General features: G+C 20.3%; 6 protein-coding genes and 1 non-coding gene across 7 annotated transcripts in view; 4 read left to right on the top strand and 3 right to left on the bottom strand.

Annotated features, from left to right (window-relative positions):
• PF3D7_0110700 (chromatin assembly factor 1 protein WD40 domain, putative) overlaps positions 1-1,241 on the top strand; it is a gene marked incomplete at both ends in the record, with an annotated part of 1,341 nt that extends 100 nt beyond the window's left edge. The window contains one exon of the mRNA XM_001351000.1: positions 1-1,241. This exon is cut by the window's left edge and continues 100 nt beyond it. Coding sequence (XP_001351036.1) covers positions 1-1,241 — 1,241 coding nt within the window.
• A 1,590-nt stretch (positions 1,242-2,831) lies between these two features.
• Positions 2,832-9,262, bottom strand: PF3D7_0110600 (phosphatidylinositol-4-phosphate 5-kinase; the record flags this gene model as incomplete). The annotated part of the gene is made up of 7 exons (XM_001350999.1): positions 2,832-2,869; positions 3,069-3,118; positions 3,441-3,479; positions 3,621-3,700; positions 4,051-4,448; positions 4,549-4,681; positions 4,868-9,262. The coding sequence occupies 7 exons, from the start codon at positions 9,260-9,262 to the stop codon at positions 2,832-2,834; spliced, it is 5,133 nt and encodes a 1,710-aa protein (XP_001351035.1).
• Positions 9,263-11,394: 2,132 nt separating this feature from the next.
• Positions 11,395-18,410, bottom strand: PF3D7_0110500 (bromodomain protein, putative; the record flags this gene model as incomplete). The annotated part of the gene is made up of 2 exons (XM_001350998.1): positions 11,395-11,487; positions 11,646-18,410. The coding sequence occupies 2 exons, from the start codon at positions 18,408-18,410 to the stop codon at positions 11,395-11,397; spliced, it is 6,858 nt and encodes a 2,285-aa protein (XP_001351034.1).
• A 1,755-nt stretch (positions 18,411-20,165) lies between these two features.
• On the top strand, positions 20,166-21,126 carry PF3D7_0110400 (DNA-directed RNA polymerase II subunit RPB9, putative; the record flags this gene model as incomplete). Its single annotated transcript, XM_001350997.1, has 2 exons — positions 20,166-20,332; positions 20,544-21,126. 2 exons carry the CDS (start codon positions 20,166-20,168, stop codon positions 21,124-21,126), a joined length of 750 nt encoding a protein of 249 aa, XP_001351033.1.
• Positions 21,127-21,510: 384 nt separating this feature from the next.
• Positions 21,511-21,785, top strand: PF3D7_0110300. Its single transcript, XR_002966595.1, has one exon. It is a non-coding gene; the product is annotated as a Plasmodium RNA of unknown function RUF5 (non-coding RNA).
• A 180-nt stretch (positions 21,786-21,965) lies between these two features.
• Positions 21,966-22,397, bottom strand: PF3D7_0110200 (FAD-linked sulfhydryl oxidase ERV1, putative; the record flags this gene model as incomplete). Its single annotated transcript, XM_001350996.1, has 1 exon — positions 21,966-22,397. The coding sequence occupies one exon, from the start codon at positions 22,395-22,397 to the stop codon at positions 21,966-21,968; it is 432 nt and encodes a 143-aa protein (XP_001351032.1).
• A 538-nt stretch (positions 22,398-22,935) lies between these two features.
• The window catches only part of PF3D7_0110100 (selenocysteine-specific elongation factor, putative), a gene marked incomplete at both ends in the record, with an annotated part of 2,805 nt that continues 740 nt past the window's right edge, over positions 22,936-25,000 (top strand). The window contains one exon of the mRNA XM_001350995.1: positions 22,936-25,000. This exon is cut by the window's right edge and continues 740 nt beyond it. Within this exon, the coding sequence (XP_001351031.1) occupies positions 22,936-25,000 (2,065 nt within the window).

The raw sequence follows: 25,000 nt of genomic DNA, 5'->3' as shown, positions 1-25,000 counted from the left end.
AGATTGATGAAGATGAGGAAGAAGATGTTGAAACTCAATTTAATAATTGGAAAACGAATAGTGGTTTATTATACGATTTCGTATGTAGAAAAGAATTAGAATGGCCTTCATTATCTGTTGATTTTGGTGACTTTCATCATGAGAATTTAGAAAATAATGTATTAAATCAAATAGTATGTGTAGGTACTCATACATCAAATAAAGAACCAAACTTTTTATATGTATGTGATGTATTATTTCCATTAGAACAAGTACCTCAAGAAAAATGTATTTATAAAAGTAATGAAAATTATGAAGGTTTTGATTTTTGTTCAGAAAAAAAAAAATTTACTATAAAATCAAAGATTGCTCATACAGGTGAAGTGAACCGAATAAAATTTGTACCGTTAGAAAAAAAAAATTTTGTAGTAACTAAAGCTGTAGATGGAAATGTTCATTTATTTGACATAAATAAACATAAAATAGAAACAGTAGATGATAAAATGAATCCAGAAGTATCATTTGTAGGAAATCAATCTGATGGATTTGGTTTAGATTTTCAACCCATAAAAAAATATATTTTAACATGTGCAAATGATGGATTAATAAATGTATATGATTATAATACTTTAAACACAAAAACGGTTCAACCATTTTATAAAGTACAATATAAATCACCTGTTAATGATATCTCTCCTACAAATGATCCAAACCTAATCTTAGCATGTGCAGATAATGGATATATTTTAATTTTCGATTTTAGAATTAAATCAAACGAACCAGCTCAACAAACTTTAGGACAACAAGTTCCGGTTAATACAGTTGCTCTAAATACATTTACTGGACTTTTTGCTTCAGGAAGTGATAATGGAAAAATAAAAGTTTGGGATTTGAAAAAATTTCATGAACCGCAACATATTATTAACGCACACAAAGAAGCAATCATTAGACTTAACTTTTCACCAAATGACGCTTCCATACTTGCTTCCGCTAGTAATAATCGTTTTATTAATGTTTATGATCTAAATAAAATAGGAGAAGAACTTGATGCTATTGATTTATCGGATGGGCCATCTGAATTAATTTTCTCACACGGGGGACATACTCAACCCGTAACAGACTTTAATTGGAATCACCACAAAAAATTAAAAATGTTTATTGGATCAACAAGTGAAGATAATACTTTACAATTCTGGCAGTTAAAATCGGAATTGCTCGATGAAACAAATACCATACCTACATCAAACACGGATGTGGAGTAAAAAAAAAAAAATAAAAAAAAAAATATATATATATTACCGAATAGCCAAAAAAAAAAAAAAAACAAAAAAAAAAAAAAAAAAATATATATATATATATATTATATATATATTACCAAATAGCCAAAAAGAAGAAAAAAAAAAAAAATTATATGTACATATAATACCAAATGGTTAAAAATAAAAAAAAATTCACACAAAGTTAGATTAACTATATATTTTATATATAATTATATATATTTCACCTGCACAGTGTTCATGTAAATTCAAAGAGATATATGATTAAAATTAATTTTTTTTTTTCATTTTTTATATGAACATTTAAATATACTTAACATTTTTAACATATATATATATATATATATAAATTTTTTTACTTTATGTCTGTATATATAAACTATATGGAATATATGAGCTCATGAAATAATTTGATCTACATGAAAGGACACACAAATATATATATATATATATATATATATATATTTATTTATTTATTTATATGTATTATTATTATTATTATTATATTTTTATTTTTTATTTTTTATTTTTTCCTATTTGTCTATTAATATATCATTAATTTTATTCTTTCATATGATTAAACATACATATAACTATTTAAAAAGAAAAAAAAGAACGTATTTAATTTCTTTTATTTTTACGACCTAGTCGTAAATATTTAAGGTCATAAACTGTTTCAAAATTTATACGTAAATAAAATGGTGCTCTTATAAAAAATGTAATGTTTTTTTAATTATATATATAGAGACCCATTATTTTATTGTACTTTTATTATAACGTGAAAGATGTGAGGTAGACATATTATTCTATCCCTTAAAAGTTATATAAAATAAATTATCTATAATAAATATATATATATATATATATATATATATATTTATATTACTTATATATATTTAGATATACTTCAATTTATACTATTAATACTTATGTTTCTTCTTTTATATTCCAAATGTCATTTTACGACAAAATAAATAAGATAATGATAAAAACATAAAAAAATAAAAATAAAATAAAGGAATAAAAAAAAAAAAAAAAAACCAATATTAATTTCAATATAAAAAGGAAATAACAAAAAATAAAAAAAAAAAAAAATAAAAAAAAAAAAGATAATGAAAAAAAGAAAAAAAAAAAATGATGAAAAAAAAAAAAAAAAAAATGATGAAAAAAAGGAAAATAAAACAATATTAATTCGTCATAAATATATAAAATATATGTTCACATTAAAAAAAATGTAATAAACACATATAAAATAATTAATTTTTAAAAACTTTAAAAAAAAAAAAAAAAAAGGAAAGGGAAGGGAAGGGAAGGGAAGGGAAGGAAAGAAGGAAAGACCATTCTTTTTTTAATTTTTCTTTTTAAAAATCATACACTAATAAAAATATAATTATAATAATAAAGGGGAAAAAAAAAAGAAGTTATTAATTATAAAAAATGTTTAAAACAAGGAATTTTTTTTTCTGTTTTTTTTTTTTTTTTATATCTTCAGAAGGATAAGTTTACAACATAATTTTTAAAATGTTAAAAATTATTTCGTTAATAATCACAATCCTTATGAAAAATATAGACAAATCATTTCATATGATTTTCTATAAATGTAACAAAACGTTCTACAAGAAAAAAAAAAAAAAAAAAAAAAAATATACACATATATATATATATATAATATATATATAATATAGTGCTTATTCATTATATATATGTATATGAAGTCAATATATTTTTATAATTATATCCAAAAAAAATATGCCGAATTAAGAAAATTTTTTAATGTACAAACTTTTTTTTTTTTTTTTTTTTTTAACTTACTTGCATAAGCATTGGGATGAATACAAGAAATATTTTTTCCATCAAATTTTCTATAAAAGTGGAAAAAATAAAAAAGCATAATAAATATAAATAAACATATATATAATAATATACACATATATATAATAATATACACATATATATAATAATATACACATATATATAATAATATACACATATATATAATAATACATACATATATATAATAATATACACATATATATAATAATATACACATATATATAATAATACATACATATATATAATAATACACACATATATATAATAATACACACATATATATAATAATATACACATATTTATTTATTTGTTTGTTTATTTATTTATTTCATTTTATTTTTTTAAACTTACTGTATTGTTCTGAAGGTATGCTCGAATTTTTTTTTAATGCTACAATTATTAAAAAAGAATAAAAATAAATAAATAAATAAATAAATATATATAAATAAAATATATTTATATATATTATAATATAAACAAATTTTATATAGCTTATACAAGGTGATAATAATAATTTCTTAATTTTCTTACCTCCATTTGGTAAAAATATCTATAATTCCAAAAAAAAATATTTTCTTTTTATCCACACTGATGATACCCCCATAATCACACTATGATAAAAAAAAAAAAAAAAAAAAAAAAAAAAAAAAAAAATATACATAAATATATACATATATATAAACAAATACACATATATATTAATACATATATATTAATACATATATATTAATACATATATATTAATACATATATATTAATACATATATATTAATACATATATATTAATACATATATATTAATACATTTATATTAATACATATATATTAATACATATATATTAATACATATATATCAATACATATATATCAATACATATATATCAATACATATATATCAATACATATATATCAATACATATATATCAATACATATGTATAAAATTTTCATCGTGTTTTCTCACCTGATGGAAAGGTCGTGATGCTATGCAATTTCCCTTATAATCATAAATATGATTAATTTGGTTTGTTTTTGTTTCCTCCCAATTGACCACATCTTTAGATAATTCTCTGTAATGTATTCCAAAAAGTAACGAATAATCTAATAACATATTTTCTTTTAAAAAATCAGCATCTGCTTTCAGAACTTTAAGTAATCGTTCTTTATTTTCTGGTCCGATATTTATTATATCACCTAATTCATCAATATCTACATCTTTTAATGCTATGGTATGGTCTTCTCTTTTGGTTTCTGGAACGGTTCGTCCTACTAAACTTCCTTTTATATCATATCTTCTATGTATCTCCACAATGGATGAAAAAAAATTATTCATGACGATGAAATAAATTTTCTTCTTTTTCCCTAAAAAATAAAAAATAAAACATAAAATGAATAAACAAATAAATAATAAATACATATAATATATTATATTTATAATTGTATATCTTCCTTTTAATCCTACTTCCTAAATTGTTCTGATATTTAATAGAGTGGATTCCATACAAACGCGTTAATAACGAATCTGGGTTTTTCTTAATATGTTCATAATATTTAGGTAACAGTTTTTTCGATAAATTATGAATATTTCGACAAACCTGCACATATAGGGAAAAAAAAAAAAAAAAAAAAATAAAATAAAATAAAATAAAATAAAATATAAAATATACAAACACACACATATTATATCATATTATGCTTCTTTTTTCTTTATATTTATATTTTATTTTATTTTTTTTTTTTATTTTATTTTTTTTTTTTTTTTATTTTTTTTTTTTTATTACCGTCTTAATTATATACTTCCCATTACTCGTAAAATAAAAAAGAGATCCACTCTTTCCCTCTGATAACAATTCACTAAGAGTTGAAAGATTTCCAAGAACCATATTACTTATGACCTGCTCTGGTCCGACAGATGTTAAATATTCTTTGGACTTGATACCATAAAAATTTCTTATATTTTTAAAAATGATAGGGGCATAATTTTTAAATATAACTTTGTGTTGTGCATTAGATGTAGGTAATTGTATAACATCTTTATGATGAAAATAATTTGAAATATCATTTATGGAAAATTTTTTTATAGAGGATATTCTTATACCTATCATCATATTCATAACTAAATCCCACCGCTCATGACCAAAATATACAGCCAATATTCTATGGAATGTTTTTTTTTGTTTATTCTGACGTAAAGATACAGATAGTTTACCTTTTTTTGAGGAGTTGTAATAATTTGATTTGTTTATATATACTTTCTTATTTTCAACACTACCTAAAGAATATTTTTCTAAAATTTCACTAGCTCGATTTAATAATATATTAATTTCATTCAATTTTAAAGAGTTCATACTTTTTATCATATTACTATCATCTAATGAATCATATGAAGATGTATATTTTTGAGATATAGTAATCGTATGTAAAAAATATCTTACGATAGATATAACTAAAATAATGTTTTTAAAAATATTTAATTTTATATATTTTTTTTTATTCCATAAAGATTCTCTAAGCATTGTATTATAATAAACACTATTTTCATTATTACTTAGATTTTTATAATCATCATTCTTTTCGACATTTTTATCTTCATTTATATTCGTGTGATCCCATTTTTCATCTTCATGCATCTCTTTTTGATCCCCTCCATTTTGTGTGTTATATATAAATATCGAAAAAAATAAAAAAAATATTTTATTATAATCTCGATTTTTTTCTTTTTTCAAATAATCTTCGATGGACATTAAAATATTTCGTATTAAATATAACATCTGTTCTTTTGTTAAATTATTATTTATCATCACATAATGAGAATTTACAGAAGAAATAAAAAACTTTTTCTTTATTATATCATCACCAAATTCAACATTTAATAATGATTTCTTTTCATCACTTTTTATTTGATCTTCACAAGGTATATTATAATAATTTATATCATTATTATGCTTAGGTCTATAATTTAACACATCTTTGTTATCCGTATTTATTTTATCATCTTCATGTTGATATATTTTATTAAAATGAGAAAATAACGTTGTGTTGTTCTTCATAAAATCTTTATATTCTAAAAACTTATGGTACAAATATTTAGCACTCATTATTTTAATCAAATTATTATTTGTTACATTTTTCTCAAGAGCTGATAACGTATCATCATCCTTAAAAAGATTAGTACAACAATTAATACCATCATCATCATTATTGTTGTGAATATTAGGGACGTCCTTTTTATTTTCTATTTTTATATTCGATTTTTCATCATTATCATCATTGTCATCATTATCATCATTGTCATCATTATCATCATTGTCATCATTATCATCATTGTCATCATTATCATCATTGTCATCATTATCATCGTCGCCATCTTCATCATCGTCGCCATCTTCATCATCATCATCATCGTCATTCTCCTCCTCATCATCTTCACCATCTTCACCTTCTTCTTCGTCATCATTTTTTTCTTCCTCCTCATCTTTAAGGTGCCCTTCCCCTTGATTCACATACTCTTTATATTTTTCTATACATTTTTTAAATTCCTGCATATATATTTCATTCCCTTTGTCATTTTCAAATTCACTAATTTTACATTGTACCTGTTCTTTTATACACCCTCTGTTTAACACGTCACATGCTTTTTTTTCTTTCACATCTTCTATATTTGTTTTATCATTATTTACACAAAACATACCAAGATCACTTTCATTAACCTTAATATTTTTCATCCTTTCATTTGAACAGCACTCCTTATGGTACGTAACTTTTCGTTCATATTCTTTGGAGCTGGGTCGAGGAGATGTTACGTTTTTTTTTTTTTTTTTTTTTAAATTGTTAGAAAAATGTATCAAATCAATGTCGGAGTGATATTCATAATAAGCACTACTATTAAAGGACACATTATTATAGTAATTATTATTACAGGTGTTCTTATTATTTTTTGTAACTTTATGATCATACTCTTTTTTTATATCATCATGATATAGCATGTTCGTATCTTCTACATTAGGGTCCTTATTTTTTTTTTTTATATGATAATTATAATTTTTCAAAAGTGATTTTTTCTTTAATGATGAGGAAGAAAACGTTTTCAATAGTTTCCTTTCTCTATCGTTTGTTTTATTTTTGGATATAATAATTGGACCGTTGTCAAATATATTATTATCATCTATTATAAAATAATCGTCTGTTTTCCTCACGTTTTTATGATTACTATCTTCATCTCTTACAATATTCTTATCATTATTAATAAAACTACACTCGAAAAGGTCACATTTGAGTGGTTCATTTTTATCCTTTTTTGTGTTGTATTTAGAACAGAAAATGTTTTTATTATATATATAAGAACTTTGTGCTTCTTCATTTATTATCTCTTCATTTGATTCTTTTGTAACAATCATATTATTCATTATACAAGAATTTGTATTTATATTACCACTATTAATATCATTAAAGGTAATACTTTTATTTTCTTCATTTTTTTTATTTTCACATGACGAAAAAAATGAGCATCTTTTTCCTTGTGACACAACATCCCCATCGACTAGGTTATCATCTACATTGTTCTTATGATAAACCATGTTACCGTCAGTGTCGTGGTTCATCTTTTCATCACCATTATTAAAAAATATAGGTGTTAAAACATCACTTGTACTTTTAACTTCTTCATTTGGTTTATGATCACACTCGTTTGGTATAAGTTCTGTTGATGACAATTTATTAACTCGTGATAAAATTCTAGATACACTTTTAATATTTTTATTATGACTTTTATTTTGACTTTTATTTTGACTTTTATTTTCCATAGATGAAGAAAAGGTACTTTTTCTTTCATACAATATTGCTTTTTTCTCTTTTTTCTTTTTCTTTTTTTTTTTTTTTTTTTTTTTTTTTTTTTGTTTTCTTAAAAATAAAAAACTAGTAGAATCGTTGATAATCGATCCTCTGGTGTTAGTACTTTCTGAAAAAGATTTAATAATAAGATGGTTTGCTATTCTGTTGCTATCATTTTTATATTTTTTTCTATTTCTCATAGTTCCGTTTTTTGTTTTGTTCTTGTCTTTTCTTTTTAATAATTCATGTTGTAAAAAAACATCAGCTACTTTTGTGTGTATTCCTAAAAGTTTTAAGAATTCATTACATTTTAAAGCTTTTTTATAACATTCAAAATTCATTCTATAAATACCATCATCACATAAAATACTTAAGGATCGAAACGTATATTTTATTTGGCTAGTTATAATTTCGTCACCAGTTCCTAGCAGTTGTCTTTTTATATCATTAATACTTAAAACAATTTTTTCAAAATTCTCATAAGTAATATAATTTGAATAATCTTGTTTTTTGTTCTTTTTTATTTTTTCGTTATATTCATCATTTATATTATATATTATGCTCTGACTATTTCGATGTTTGTTTATGGGATCATTTATGTTTTTTTCGTTAAGGGGTTGGCCTAAGGAATTCTCCGCCTTATTATTATTATTATGACTATTATTATTATGACTATTATTATGATTATTATTATTATCACCATTTATATTATTATGATTATTATTATTATCACCATTTATATTATTATGATTATTATTATTATTATCACCATTTATATTATTATGATTATTATTATTATCACCATTTATATTATTATGATTATTATTATTATTATCACCATTTATATTATTATGATTATTATTATTATCACCATTTATATTATTATGATTATTATTATTATCACCATTTATATTATCACCATTCATATTATTATCCTCTTTAGTGTTGAACTTGTTAACCATACAACTACTTTTATGAACACATGCATCTTCATTCGAATTAAAACCCGCATTCACTATTCTGTACGACAATTTCAATTTATCCTTCTTATTACCCTTCAACATTATATTTATAGCTACACAAAATTCATAAAAATCTAAATAGTTATCATTGTTTAAGTCGAAGGCTTTAAATATAGATTTATATAAATAAGCATTTTGTATCGATCCTAATATCCCTAGGCTCTTTTCAAAATTATCATAATTTAATTTCCCATTGGAACTTATGTAATTAAATCTTTTATATATAATTATTATCTCATCATCACTTAAATTCGTATTTTCTTTTATCTTTTTTTTTAAACTTATATCTAAAACATTTCTTATATTAACACTTGTACATTTCATTGGCCAAACAAATATAAATCAATAAAATAATCAACACAAAATTATAAGAAATATATATAAATATAAATATATATAAATATATATAAATAAATAAATATATATATATATATATATATATATATATATATATATAATTAACTAATAAAGTAAATATAAGAAAACAAGCTCATATCAAATTAAAAAATATATACAACAAATATTTTATTATACTTAAAATAAATAAATAAATATATATATATAATATATATATATCACATATTTCAATTATATATTTTTCTTTCTTTCATTATTATATTTTTTTTTTTTTTTTTTTAATTTATTTATTAATTTATTTATTTATTCATTTATTTGTTCATTTATTTATTCATTCATTTATTTATTTATTTATTTATTTTCATAATTTTAATTTGGTACCATAAAAAGCAGGAAAAAAAGGAAGAAAAAAAAAAAAAAAAAAAAAGAAAGAAAGAATGAATGAAAGAAAGAAAGAAAGAAAGAATGAATGAAAGAAAGAAAGAAAGAAAGAAAGAAAGAAAAAAAAAAAAAAAAAAATAAAGTCAAAAATTAATCTGTTTTAATATATATATATATTAATTTATATAATAATAATATATATATATATATATATATATATAATCATATCATTATGTATAATATATATATATATAATATCTATAAAATTATTTAATCATATAAAAAAAAAGGCACATGAAAATTTACATATTTTTTTTACCACTTATAAACTTAAATATTTTTTTTTTCTTAATTTCAAAAAAAAAAAAACAAAAAAAAAAAAACAACCATAATTATAAAAATATAAAAATGTGATATATAATAAATAATATTATATATTTATATATATAGTAAAATATATCACATACATGTTTATATATATATATATATATATATATATATATATATAAATATATATGTATTTAATACTATATAGTTTTTATTATATATATATATATATATATCTATACTCGTGTATATTTTATGACATAAATGTTTATATATTTATATACTTTTTATTTATTACATATAAATAAATAAAAATATATATATATATATATAAATATATATATATATAATATTATAAAAGAACAAAAACGGGCCCAATATATAGTTAAAAAAATGAATAATAAAAAATATTAAAATATACCTACATAATTATATATATATATATATATATATATTATATTTATTTATTTGATGATTAAATATCATTTATATAAATATTGATAAAAAAACAGTGTCATTTTCTTTTTTTTTTTCTTTTCTTTTTTTTTTTCTTTTCTTTTTTTTTTTCTTTTCTTTTTTTTTATTTTATTTCTTTTTTTTTTTTTTAAGAAATATAGTCTTAACAATATATGCAATATATATATCCTCAAAATATGTAACACAAATTTACATCTTTTTCATAACAAGCAGGAAGAAAAAAAAAAAAAAAAAAAATACAAATGCGAATTCTACAAAAATATAAACCCTTTTTTTTTTTTTTTTTTTTTTTTTTATATAAATAAAAGAACATAGTGTTAATTTGTTTCCTCAATATATTTACAGAATGTATAAATAAATAAATATATATATTATATTTTTCCACACATTAATATATATTTTTCGTGCTTATGTTTCATTTAAAAAAATTCTTTTTTTTCTTGAATAATAATTTATTGTTTTAATATTTGTATAATTATATATATATATAAAAAAAAAAAAAAAAAAAAAAAAACATATACATATTTAAATAAATAAATAAATATATATATATATTAAATATGTAATAAGAATCTGTAGGAAAGAAAAAAATTAAAATAAAAAATATTAAGGATATGAAATATGAAATATGAAATATGAAATATAAAATATAAAAGAGGATACACAATGTGCACTTTTTTTTTTTTTTTTTTTTCTTTCTTAACCTTTAAAGTATATTATATGAATGTAATCATATTAATATATTTATATATCATATATCATATATTTATTTTTATTTTTATATATATGCATAATATTTAAAAAAAAAAAAAAAAAAAAAACCAAAAAATAAAATAAAATAAAATAAAAATAAAATAAAATATATACATATATATATACATATATATATATATATATATATATGACCCCGAGGCTTATGCCATTACTCCAAACTTTTTTTTTAAAATACTTATTGTCGTCGTGTTTGTATTCTTATTAATATCAAGTCTTAATAAAATATCTATTTCCTACAAAAATAAAATAACAATATGTATAAACATATATATCACCTAATGTTATGTCATGTAATTTTATTTTTTTATTTTTTTATTTTTTTATTTTTTTATTTTTTTATTTTTTTATTTTTTTTTTTTTTTTTTTTTATTTTTGTGTGGTGATATATTACCTTTATATATATCCTTATTTGTGAAAGAAGAAAAGATATTTCATTTACAGAATCATATAAAGTTAAGGTACTTGAACTATTTCCATTATATAAATTAAAATGTTTAAAACACTTTTGTAAAACTTGTATTAAATTATTATTTTGTTCTACAGAATTATTACACAAATAAAATGGGACGTTTTTATTTTTTGTAGATTTATTCATTATGTGTATTTTTAAGAATTCGAAATACTTTTCATCAGTTAAGAAGATATTTTTTCTCTGAATTTTTATATATAAATCTAAATCATAACATGATTTTATAAAAAAATAAAAATAATCATCAAAATAATAATTATAAAAATTCGTATTATTTATACGGAAAAAAGATGTATCTTCCATACTACTATAATCAACATACAAATTTAATAATAAGGTCTTTTCGCTTATCCTATTTTGTAAAAAAAACTCCTTTTTTAATTTCTCATCCTTTTTAAATAATAAATGAAAATTATAAAAATTTTTGTTACTTATGTTGAAAAGAATGGAATCGTCACTATTCATAAGGTTCTCATCATAATTTTTATTATCATCATCATTTTTATTATCACCATAATTTTTATTATCACCATAATTTTTATTATCACCATAATTTTTATTATCACCATAATTTTTATTATCATCATAATATTTATTATCACCATAATTTTTATTATCATCATAATATTTATTATCACCATAATTTTTATTATCACCATAATTTTTATTATCACCATAATTTTTATTATCATCATAATTTTTATCGTCCTTATAAGTATTACCATTACCCTCACTAGTATGCTTCAATATAACTTCGTTTTTTTTCTTCTCATTATTATAATCACTTTTTTTCGCTACATTCCTTTCCATTTGAGTATGAGACATATCCTTATCATAAACATTACAATTCTTATTTTCATTTTTCATTTGAGAAATATTAGCTTGATGTGTCTCCTCTTCGTTAGAAATTATATTATTAATAATATTTCCATAAGTTAAAAAGTATGCGGGGACGTTCTTTTCATACTCCACGTCGCATTTTAAGGTATCGTTGAAAGAAGCACATTCATAACTTTCGTTTATTTGATCATTTGTTGCATGTTTATGTACATTCATATTCTTTTCATTTATATTCTTTTCATTTATATTCTTTTCATTTATATTCTTTTCATTTATATTCTTTTCATTTATATTATTTTCATCTTCTGAAGAACTTTCGTCTTGATAAACTTCCGAAAAACCCCTAAACACATTTTTTGGTATATTACTCATTGGAATATTATTATTTTTTTTTATATGTATACATATTTTATCATCATTTGAAATATTGCATGACTTGTTCATAAAATCTTTCGTTTTTTCCTGAACAGTCAGAATATTTCCATCTTGTTCATGCACATTATTTGTTTTTTGGGTAGATTGAATTTTAAAATTTTCATTGACATTATTGACATCATTTGTAATATATGTATTATTTTTATCTTCATTTGGTGAATAATGAAATACGTGTATTTTACAATTTGTATTATCATAATTATAAAGTGTGGTCATTTTTTCTTTCCATAATTTTTTAATATTTTCTTTATTATCGTAAATAGGTTTGGTTTCTTCGGTTAGGTTACGAATATCATTTTGTTCCACATCACCAGAGTTTATATTATTATTTTTAGTATCATCATTGTTTACATTATCGTCATTATTTTTATTATCATCATTGTTTACATTATCATCATTGTTTACATTATCATCATTGTTTACATTATCATCATTGTTTACATTATCATCATTATGCACATTTTCATTACTTATAACATTTTCACAACTTGTACCATTTTGATGAGAACTCCTTTTTTCATCATTCCCCTCAGTCGATTTATCATCAATAAACTCGTGCAGGTTTCTAAAAATATTTTTATAATAAAAACAGTCGGTTATAAAGACATTTTTCTCACATTTCAACATACAGCTCTTTTTATTTTCCAAATAATTATCAAAAATATTTTCTTCAAAAAGAATTACATTTTTATTTCGTTTTCTTTTCTTTAACATTTTGGTAGATTTTTTTTCTTCCGATTTATTCCTGTGTTGCATATTTTCTTCAAAATTGTTTACCACATTTGAATCTTTTAAAACAATTTTTATTTTATTATTTTTTTCTTCTTGTATAGGAGAGTTATTAATATGATCCATATTATGTTTTTTTGAATTCTCGTGATCTGTTGAATGTTTTTTGTCGTCACTATGATGTGTGTCATCTTTTAAATTAAATTTTTCATATGACATATGTGTTCGGTTTAAATGATGATTTTTTTCCATCTCATATAAGTTACATAATTGACTAATATTATCTTTACAATTTTTGATATTATCATAATTGGATTTATCCACATGATTCATTTGTATATTTAAGTTTGTTAAATCATTTCCTTCAATCATTTGTGTTACATATTTATTTGTATGATTATCTATATGTTCATCCACAAACGCAGTCGATGATACATTTAATGATTTTTTTTTTGTATTAACTATGTTGTTATATTCTTCTTTGAATATATAAGATAACAGATTATTTTTATTTAATTTTTTATAATTTATTAAATTAATATCATTAATATTTATATTAGGTTTACATTTTTTATTTAATTCATTAATATTAATATTTCTTAATTTAGAAAATTCTTGTATATCTATATTATTACTAATAAGATAATCTATCCACAATGTATAAATAGAACTATGTTTTTTTTTTTTTTTGGTAATTTTTTTAAAAAATTCTATGTAATAGGTTTCATTAAATATATTATTATTTAGATCACAAAAATTATTATTTATTTTCTCTTTCCATTTATTCCATAAAAATTCAAATTTCATATCGCTACTTTTAGCAGCTTCGATAATATATTTATTTTCTTCGATGTCAGGATTAAAATCTATACAATTTTTATAAATTAATTTCATATCATGATAAAAATCAATAGGTTCTTTATATATACCATCTGATAAATTCCTAGATATGGTAATATAATCCATAGGTTTCTTAATTTTTATTCTGTACTCTTCTTTTATATTATCATTAATATTAATATCTTCTAAGACAGGTGTTTTAAAATAAAAGGCATTATTATCGTTTTTTAAAAGTTTTAAAACATTATCTCTGAGAATTTTTTCCCATTGTTTAAGTAATCGTTTATTTGAGTTCTCTGCTTTGCTAACACTCTTTTCATCCCCATTATAATTATAATTATTATGTTGGTTGTTATTATCATCATCATCATCATTATTATTATCACCTTTTATATCATCTTTATTATTATCATAACATGTGTTGTCATAACCCAGACTATGTTTTATATGGTCATTCATTTCTTCCAATACATATAAATTCTTCTTATCAACATTTTGAACAGAAGTAATATAATTTGGATATAAAACCTTTTGAGCATTCAACAGATCGTTATTCTTTATAGGATCATGAGAATTTGAAATTGATGATGAGCATTTATCATTATATGTACATTTTGTATTATTGTTTGAATGGTTAATATTAATTGAAGATTCCAAATGTAAGTCTTCGTTATTATTTATAATATTAACATTATCCGGTTTGGATAATAAAACGGTATTTGATATAGTATCCATATTATCAACATATGATATGTTATCTTTATAAGTATCTTCACCTCCTTTACCATTCAAATCATATTCTTCATCCGTTATATAAATATTAATAATATCATAAACTTCTTCTTTATTTATTCCATCTTTTAGATTGTTTTTATGATTCTCTAAACTTAATCCTTTTAACATGTTGGATGATATGGACGACTTATATTTATTATGGGTACAAGTATCATCCTCCGTTACAAAATTGTTATTATAACTATTGTTATTATAACTATTGTTACTTGTTTTATTTGTTTTATTTGTATTATTTGTTTTGTTTGTATTATTTGTTTTGTTTGTATTATTTGTTTTATTTGTATTATTTGTTTTATTTGTTTTATTTTTATTATTTTTATTATTGTTACTAGTAGTTTTATTTTTGTTTGAAGGAACTCCTTTTTCATTGTTATGCTCAGATAATTTCTCAGGTTCTATAAAAAATTTTAAAAAATATTTTTCTTCTTTTTCATGATGACGTCTTTGATCCATCATAAATTTATTTGCACTTTTCGTTCCTCTAATCGATATCAACATTTTATAAAATTCTTGTTCATAATTTTTTAATTCATTTTTTCTTAGGTTAAAAAGGTTCATTTGTTCCTTTTTATCTTTTGTTTCTTCAATCATTTTTTTTAAAACTTGAAACATTACAAAAACATCATCATGAAATTCTTCTTCATTTTTATATAAATCATAATGTAATTTATTATATATAACATCTAGATTTATTTTATCTAAATAATAATTCGTATTTTCATACTCATTATGTAAATCATCATTTTCATGACATGTTATTTTTGTTAGCTTATTTATCATCACACGTTCTATTAATTTCTCTTTTATATCATGTGAACTAAAACATATATTTGTATAATCATCATTCTCGTTATTTATCATTTTATAAATTTTCTTTTTTTTCATATTATCTAATATCTGTGATAAACGTCTTTTAATACTTCTGTTCAAAATAATTTGTTGTTCGTTATTTATGGATTTATTCTCACTAAGTTTATGAGTTAATGGTTCTATTTCTATGGAATTATAACTATCATTATCATCATCATCATCGCTATTGTTTTCTTCTTCGTTTTCTTTTTTATTACTTCTCTCTGATTTTTTAAGAACATTATTATGATGTCCCTTATCAATCTTACTATTTATATTATTACAAATTGTTGTGTTGTTGTTGCTGTGTGTGTTGCTGTGTGTGTTTATGTTTGTATTTGTATTTATATTTATATTTGTATTTATATTTATATTTGTGCTTATATTTATATTTGTATTTATATTTATATTTGTATTTATGCTTGTATTTTTCTTACTATTATTATTATTATTATTATTATTATTATTTTCTAACTTACCATGCGATATTTTATCTACCTCTTTATTTTCCTTTGTCCCCTTTTTCTCTACTCCCTGCTTTCCTGCCTTACCATCACATAACACAATATCATCTCTATGTCGTATCTTTTCAACACTTTTTACATTTTTTATATTATCCTTGTGAGTTGTTAAATTTCTTTCCTTTTTAATTTTGTTTAAAACATTTGTACAAGAATCTTGTGATGATTCTTTTTCCGATATTATAATTTCATCTATTTGTTTAATTATATTCAAATCGTTTTCTTCATTCTTTTGAATAATTTTAGATAGATCATCTAAAGTTTTATCAAAACAGCTCGAATGCTTTTGTTTGTTCTTTTCATTTAATCTGTTTTTTTTATAATCATCATCACAATATATATTATTATCACAATATGTATTATCATCACTATATATATTATCATCACTATATATATTATCATCACTATATATATTGTTATTACTACATATATTATCATCACTACATATATTATCATCACTACATATATTATCATCACTACATATATTGTTATCACTACACAGATTAGATAAAACATTATCTATATCAAGATGTTTTTTTTCCATCTTGTCATCTGATAGATCATTCATACTTTCTTTGTTATAATTTATTATTTTCAAAAGATCTTTTAGATTTTCTTTTTTCTCCTCAAATATATTATGACCAATGAGATCATCATCATAATTATTATCATGACAATTATTATTATTAATATTATCATCACAATTATTATTATTATTATTATCATCAAAATTATTATTATTATTATTATCATCAAAATTATTATTATTATTATCATCACAATTATTATTATTATTATTATTAATATTATTATCATCACATTTATTATTATTCTTACTTTTCTTTATATTATTTAACTTTCCTTTCGTTGTACTTATTTCTTCGGCCACATTTTGGGTACCTCCCACCTTATTATTATTATCATTACCCTTGGATGTTGCCTTATGATTATTTTTGTTATTCCCTCTAATACAAGAGATGTTACTAGGTTTCTCTTCCTTCGTTATTCTGTTCATGTGGGTACCATGTTTCCTTTTTTCAAAATCAATGTTTTTTTTTTCATATATGCTTAAACGCCTACTAATATTATGATTATCATCCTCATCATCACACTTGTCTTTTATATCATCACACTTGTCTTTTATATCACCACATTTATCTTGTTTATCGCCACATTTATCTTGTTCATCGCCACATTTATCTTGTTTATCGCCACATTTATCTTGTTCATCGCCACATTTATCTTTTTCATCGCCACATTTATCTTTTTCATCACCATATTTATCTTCTATATCATCATTATCTTCTTCCTTTTTATCATCATCTCCTATACATAAGGTACTGCTTAAGATATTATTTTTTTTCTCTTTCCTCCTCGGAACATTATTTTTTATATTATTCTTTGCAGTGTCTTTACTATTTGTTCTTTTATTTTTTATATTTTTTTCCAAATCTTCTTTTAAATTAGAAGAATTATTTTCTTTTTCTTGTAAACCTTTTCTATTATTTTTATTTCCTGCTTTGCTTTTTTCGCTAGCTGAGTGTTTCAATACATTTTTTGCTTCTCCGTTTTTGTTTTTAGTTTGTTTGTGGCCAGCATTTTTATTTTGAACAATCTGTATAGATGTATCGAAATCTTTTTGATTATATTTTTCTTTTAAACTTCTTCTTGTTTCCATTAAAAAAAAAAAAAAAAAAAGGAAATGAAAAAAAAAAAAAAAAATAGAAAAGGAAAAAAAAAAAAAAAAAATAGAAAAGGAAAAAAAAAAAAAAAAAAATAGAAAAGAGGAAAAAACCGAATCAAAAGGATAATAAAATGAAGGAGATATTATATTATATATATTATATATATTGTATATATATTATTATATATTTATATTAATACAAGTATGGTAAAACATTACATTTATAAATATATTTTTATTTACACATTATACATATCACTGTATGATTATATATTTTTCATAAAACCGTGTATTTTCTTTTCTTTTCTTTTCTTTTTTTTTTTTTTTTAAATTGTTTATTTCAAAAATAAATCAATTTATATATATATATATATATATATATATAATTATAATTATCAAAATAATAAAAGATATATAATACAATATAATATTATATATATATATATATATTTAATATTGTTATAAATAATACAATAAACTAAAATCTCTAACATAATTTTTTTGTAAGCAAACATGTTAAATATTATAAACTCAAATGTAAATACGTTTTTTTTTCATATATATTATATATATATATAATATATATAATATATATATATTATTTAATATTAGAAGGTAAAAAAAAAAAAAAAAAAAAAAAAAATCATGACATTATTATTATAGTACTATAACATTATATTTTTATTACATGCACTCTAAAAATATTTAAACACAAAAAAAAAAAAAAAAAAATAAAAAGAAAAATATACATATATATATATATATATATATATATATATGTTCTTAAACATATATATTTTTTTAATGTTTTTAAAATAATGTGGATTAATGTATATTTATTATAGCTATACCTAATTTCCGCCAAAAAAAAACAAACAAACGAATAATTAGTATGTAGATCATATATTATACATCATTAGATTAGATAATTTCCTTCATATAGTAAATTTTATATATATTATAAAAATATATACATAAAGCATATAATATATATATATATAATATAATATGTATATAATAAAAATATGAAATATTCAAAAACAAGTACTATAAATATATAACATATATTATATATTATATATATATATATATATATATAATCTTATAAAAGGTATAAAAATAATACGACATTAATTAATATAAATATTTTTGTTTTAATAATTTATAAAATAAATTTTTTCATTTTATAATATGCCTTTTTTTTTTTTTAAATAAATAAATAGAAACATATATATATATAATATATATGTATTATATTTCAATTTATTTATATATAATATTATTAAGGACAAACCTTTCTTTTTTTTTCTTTCTTTTTTTTTTTTCTTTCTTTTTTTTTTTTCTTTCTTTTTTTTTTTTCTTTTTTTTTTCTTTTTCTTGTAACTGCATAATATATTTAAAGAGGTCCATATTTTTACATCCATTTATGCAATACTAAATATTTTAAAAAATTATTGTAGTACATAGGAAATGAAAAAAAAAAAAAAAAAAATAAAATAAAAAGTTTAAATTTACATATATATAATTAATATATAATAATATTGATATAATCATATATATATTAATATATATGTTTTATTTTTATATATTATTTTATTTTTTTTTTTTTTCCCCCCCCCTTTATATATATCACATTTTACATTTTTAAATTAATAAATGTAACCTTTTATATTTATATTACCCTTTGCAAGTATATTCCTTTTATTTTTTTATATACCTGCCGGTGTGATTTTTTTTTTTTTTAAAAACATGGCGGAGGTACGCTTTTGTGAAGAATGTAATAATATTTTATATGCGAAAAGTGATAGGAAAAGTAAAAAGTTGATATATGTTTGTAGGAGCTGTGAGTATATATCTCTGAAGCCAAATGAAAATAATAATATTGTGGCAAGGATAAATTATAATTATGATAGAAAGTAAAATGAAAAGAGCGACAATTTTTTTTTTGCCCCTTGTATTTTATATATTACATATTATATATTGCATATTACATATTATATATTATATATATTTTTTTTTTTTTTGATGTACATTTTGACAAACGTAATATTATTGTGATATTTAATATATATATATATATATATATATATATATATATTAAATACATGTTTGAATATTTATTTATAGAGAAGATATATATATCCACCCCGAAACCAAAAACGATCCAGCCTTAGGACGAGTAAGAGATTGGGTCTGTAAACAATGTGGAAATAATGAAGCGGTATTTTTACAGCTAGCTGAAAAGATAAGTTATAATCCTATGGCATTAATATATGTTTGTACAAATAAACATTGCCATTATTGGGAAAAAGAAGCTCAACAAATTAATGATGATAATTATTTTAATAGTGAAAAATCCTCTGATATTTCAGAAGATCAAGATTTATTAAATAACAATTTTTTTCTTAAAAGTGAGAAAGATAATTTCGTTCTATCAAATCATGATGATGGTTATATAAAGAAAAATAAAAAGGCATGGAGAACCATAAAAGAAGAAGATGATAAGGATGATGATAATGATGATGATGAAGAAGAGGAAAAAAAGAAAAATAAACAAGAAGAAGAAGAAGGTAATAAATTACAAGAAGAATTATATAAAATATTAAATCTTAATGAAAAAAAATCAAATGATAAATTACAAAATGAGGTTCAATCAGAAGGCGAAAATGATTATGACATAAACGTGGAGGAATATTTCTGTGAAGAATGACAAAAAAAAAAAAAAAAAAAAAAAAAATATATATATATATATATATATTATATAACTTTCGCCTAAGAATAATTTTTTTATAATTGTCCATACGTGTATAATATAATATATAAATGCATTTCTTTTTTTTTTTTTCATTCTTACTATACCATATTGATCATATTTTACCAAAAATAAGAGAACACATATATATATATATATATATATATATATGTACACTTTTATAATTTTTTTTTTTTTTTTTTTTTTTTTTTTTTTTTTTTTGTTCTTTGTTTTAATGTTTATGTTTATACAAAAAAAAAATAAAAAAATAATATACCATTACACTTTAAAGGATCAACATAAAAAAAATATATAAATATATATATATATATATATAATAATTATATTTATGTGTATGATTTATATGCTGATTCCTTTTTTTTCTTCTTCTTTTTCTTCTTCTTCTTTTTCTTCTTTTTTTTTGTGATACATTTTTGTTTTGTTGTTGATCCTATATCTCATTATCTTGTTCATTTTAAAAAAAAACGTTAATACTGTAAATATGTTATAAAGTTAAAAAATTCCAAAAGTATACATTCCCATATAAAACACATCCCATAAAAAAAAAAAAAAATATATTACACATATATTACACATATATTACACATATATATATATATATATATAATGTGCTATATTTTTTTAGTTTATTTTCATTTTGGTTGTTTGTTCTTATCTTCGGTTATATTATCCTATTTATTCATTCATTTATTATATTTTTTTATTTTTTTATTTTTTTATTTTCCATAATGAGGTTTGGAAATATACAAAAAAAAAAAAAAGAATGAACATCCCTTTTAATCAACTGTTTTGTACTTGTCAATTATCGTTTGTATATCCTGACATGGGAAAAGGTCCTTACCAATTTCTTGGTTGATCATGTTATGTAAATTATATATAAAAGTTGAAAAATTAATTTTATTGTTACAATTTAAATGGTATTTTTTTAAAATATGTAATAAATCTAATTTACAAATATGACAAGGATATAAATTTGAAAAAGCATAAAAAAATTTCGTATGCTTTATTTTATCATATTCTGATGGATTATCTGGATAATTTGCTGATATCGTATGTAAAATTAACCACGATGCTCTACCTATTTCATCTCTATCGGGTGGATATATTTGTTCTTTCTTCTTATTTTCATATATACTCTTTATATTAGATTCATTCTTTTTATTTCTCTTCTTACATGACTGTTCATAGCACTTTTCAATAAATATCATACTTGTATAAATTTTTAAATAAAATCAAAGCAATAAAATAAAATATAAATAAATAAATAAACAAATAAATAAACAAATAAATAAATACATACATATATATATATCTTTATTTATTTATATATATATTTATTTATATTTATTTATATTTATATTTATATTTATATTTATTTACCACATATAACGAATAAAAATGTCATATCCATATATAATTTTGTATATGATCAAATATGTACGCATCATTTTATATGTATATATTATTTTATTTTAATACTTGAACTTAATTTTGAACCTCCAACTTGATAGATAAATATAAACATAAAATATATAAATATAAAAATATATTTATATGTATATATTTTTTTTATTTTATTTTATTTTATTTTATTTTATTTATTTTTTTTTTTTTTTATTTTTTTTTTTTTTTTATGTACCATATTTCAATGGGATCACTTATAAGTCATATAAAATATTTTATTAAAATAAAAAATCCAAACATATAGATTTTTTGAAAGTTGCTTATGATACAAATCTCTCCCTTATGATAAATATTAATGTAGGTGTTTTAGGACACGTTGATTCTGGAAAAACGAGCCTCTGTAAATGTCTGAGCCAAGTTTTAAGTACATGCGCCCTAGATAAACATAAAGAAAGCAAAGAAAGAGGCATAACGATCGACCTTGGTTTTTCTTCTTTCTATATAAAGAAAAAAAAAAAAAAAAAATATGATGTAAATCAAAAGAGGGAAATCCAAACAAATTTACTAAATGATCAAACAACTGATCAAAAGGAATCTTTTTTATATTGTAAAAGAGAAGAGAAAAATGATTTACATAATATACAATATGATAAAACAAATATTGAATATAATGAAGAACAAAATTGTTATGACTATACAAATGATAAACATCATTCTAATAATATATACTTTTATGATGAAGAAATTATTCAAATTTGTTTAGTTGATTGCCCAGGACATCATTCTCTTTTAAAAAGTATTATTATGGGTTCAGAAATTACAGATATCATTATTTTAGTTATAGATATTAATAAAGGGATACAAAAACAAACTATCGAGTGTCTAGTTTTATGTAAAATAATTAATTGTGATATTATTATTGTCTTAAATAAAATCGATCTTATACCTCTACATCTAAGGGAAAAAAAAATTAATTTAATGAAGAAAAAAATACAAGAAGCATTTTATAAATTTAAGTCGTTACAAAGCTTGAACTACCACATCGTTAGCATATCGGCAAATGTAAAAGGTAAAGATAATAAAGATGTGGAAGGGGATCCACCAAATTTATTAAGTCATGATAAGAAGGGTGTGAAAATTTTATTAAGTGGTGATAATAAGGATCTACCCATTTTATTAAGTGATGATAAGAAGGATCCACCCATTTTATTAAATGATGATAAGAAGGATCCACCAAATTTATTAAATGATGATAAGAAGGATCCACCAAATTTATTAAATGATGATAAGAAGGATCCACCAAATTTATTAAATGATGATAAGAAGGATCCATCCATTTTATTAAGTGATGATAAGAAGGATCCACCAAATTTATTAAATGATGATAAGAAGGATCCACCAAATTTATTAAATGATGATAAGAAGGATCCATCCATTTTATTAAATGATCATATGAACGAATGGTCTCAAAACAAATCATCGTCGGACATACCATTCATGAATAAAACCATAAATATTAAAGAAATAATAAATGTTCTTACTAATATTATAAAGATCCCAGAAAGAGAGATTTCAACATATGAAGATTTTTATTTTTTATATGATCATTCTTTTAATATTAAAGGGAAAGGAACAATATTTACAGGAACGGTGATAAAAGGAAAGATAAAAATAAATTGTAATGTTACCATTTTACCGTTAAATGAAACAGGGAAAATTAAAGAAATACAAAGTTTTAAAAAAAATGTACATGAAGGGAAAAAAGGAAGCCGATTATCTCTTTTAATATTAAACAATAATATAAAAAATATTAAAAAAAATGAAAGAGGAGTTATAATTTATGAGAACTCAAATATATCATATTTTTCAATGTTTATATGTAAAGTCAAACAAGTAGAATTCTATAAAAAGGATCTAAATAATCTAGAACATTTTATTTGTATTATTGGTTTCTCTTCAACAGAATGTTATGGATATTTTTTTAAAAAAATTAAAAACAAATATGAAACAAATGAATCTAAGAAAATAAATTATAAGGAAAACTCACAAGGGCATGATGTGTTCCCTACTTTATTAGAAGATACTTTAAATGTTGACAAAAGGTTTGATAGGAAAGGAAATTACTTACTTATAAATAAACTTTGTTATGATGACACACAGAAGGAAAATAATAACAACAATAAGAAGAATAAGAAGAATAACAACAATAAGAAGAATAAGAAGAATGGCAATAAAAATGAGCATAGTGATGATATTATTAAAAATGAACATGGTGAAGATATTAATAAAAATGAGCATAGTGATGATAATAATAAAAATGAACATGGTGATGATAATAATAAAAATGAACATGGTGATTATATTAATAATAATCATCTTAATGATTATATTAATAATAATCATCTTA

The sequence above is a fragment of the Plasmodium falciparum genome (assembly GCF_000002765.6).
Source record: "Plasmodium falciparum 3D7 genome assembly, chromosome: 1".
NCBI classification, from domain to species: Eukaryota; Apicomplexa; class Aconoidasida; order Haemosporida; family Plasmodiidae; genus Plasmodium; species Plasmodium falciparum.
This window is presented reverse-complemented; position numbering and strand designations above follow the sequence as displayed.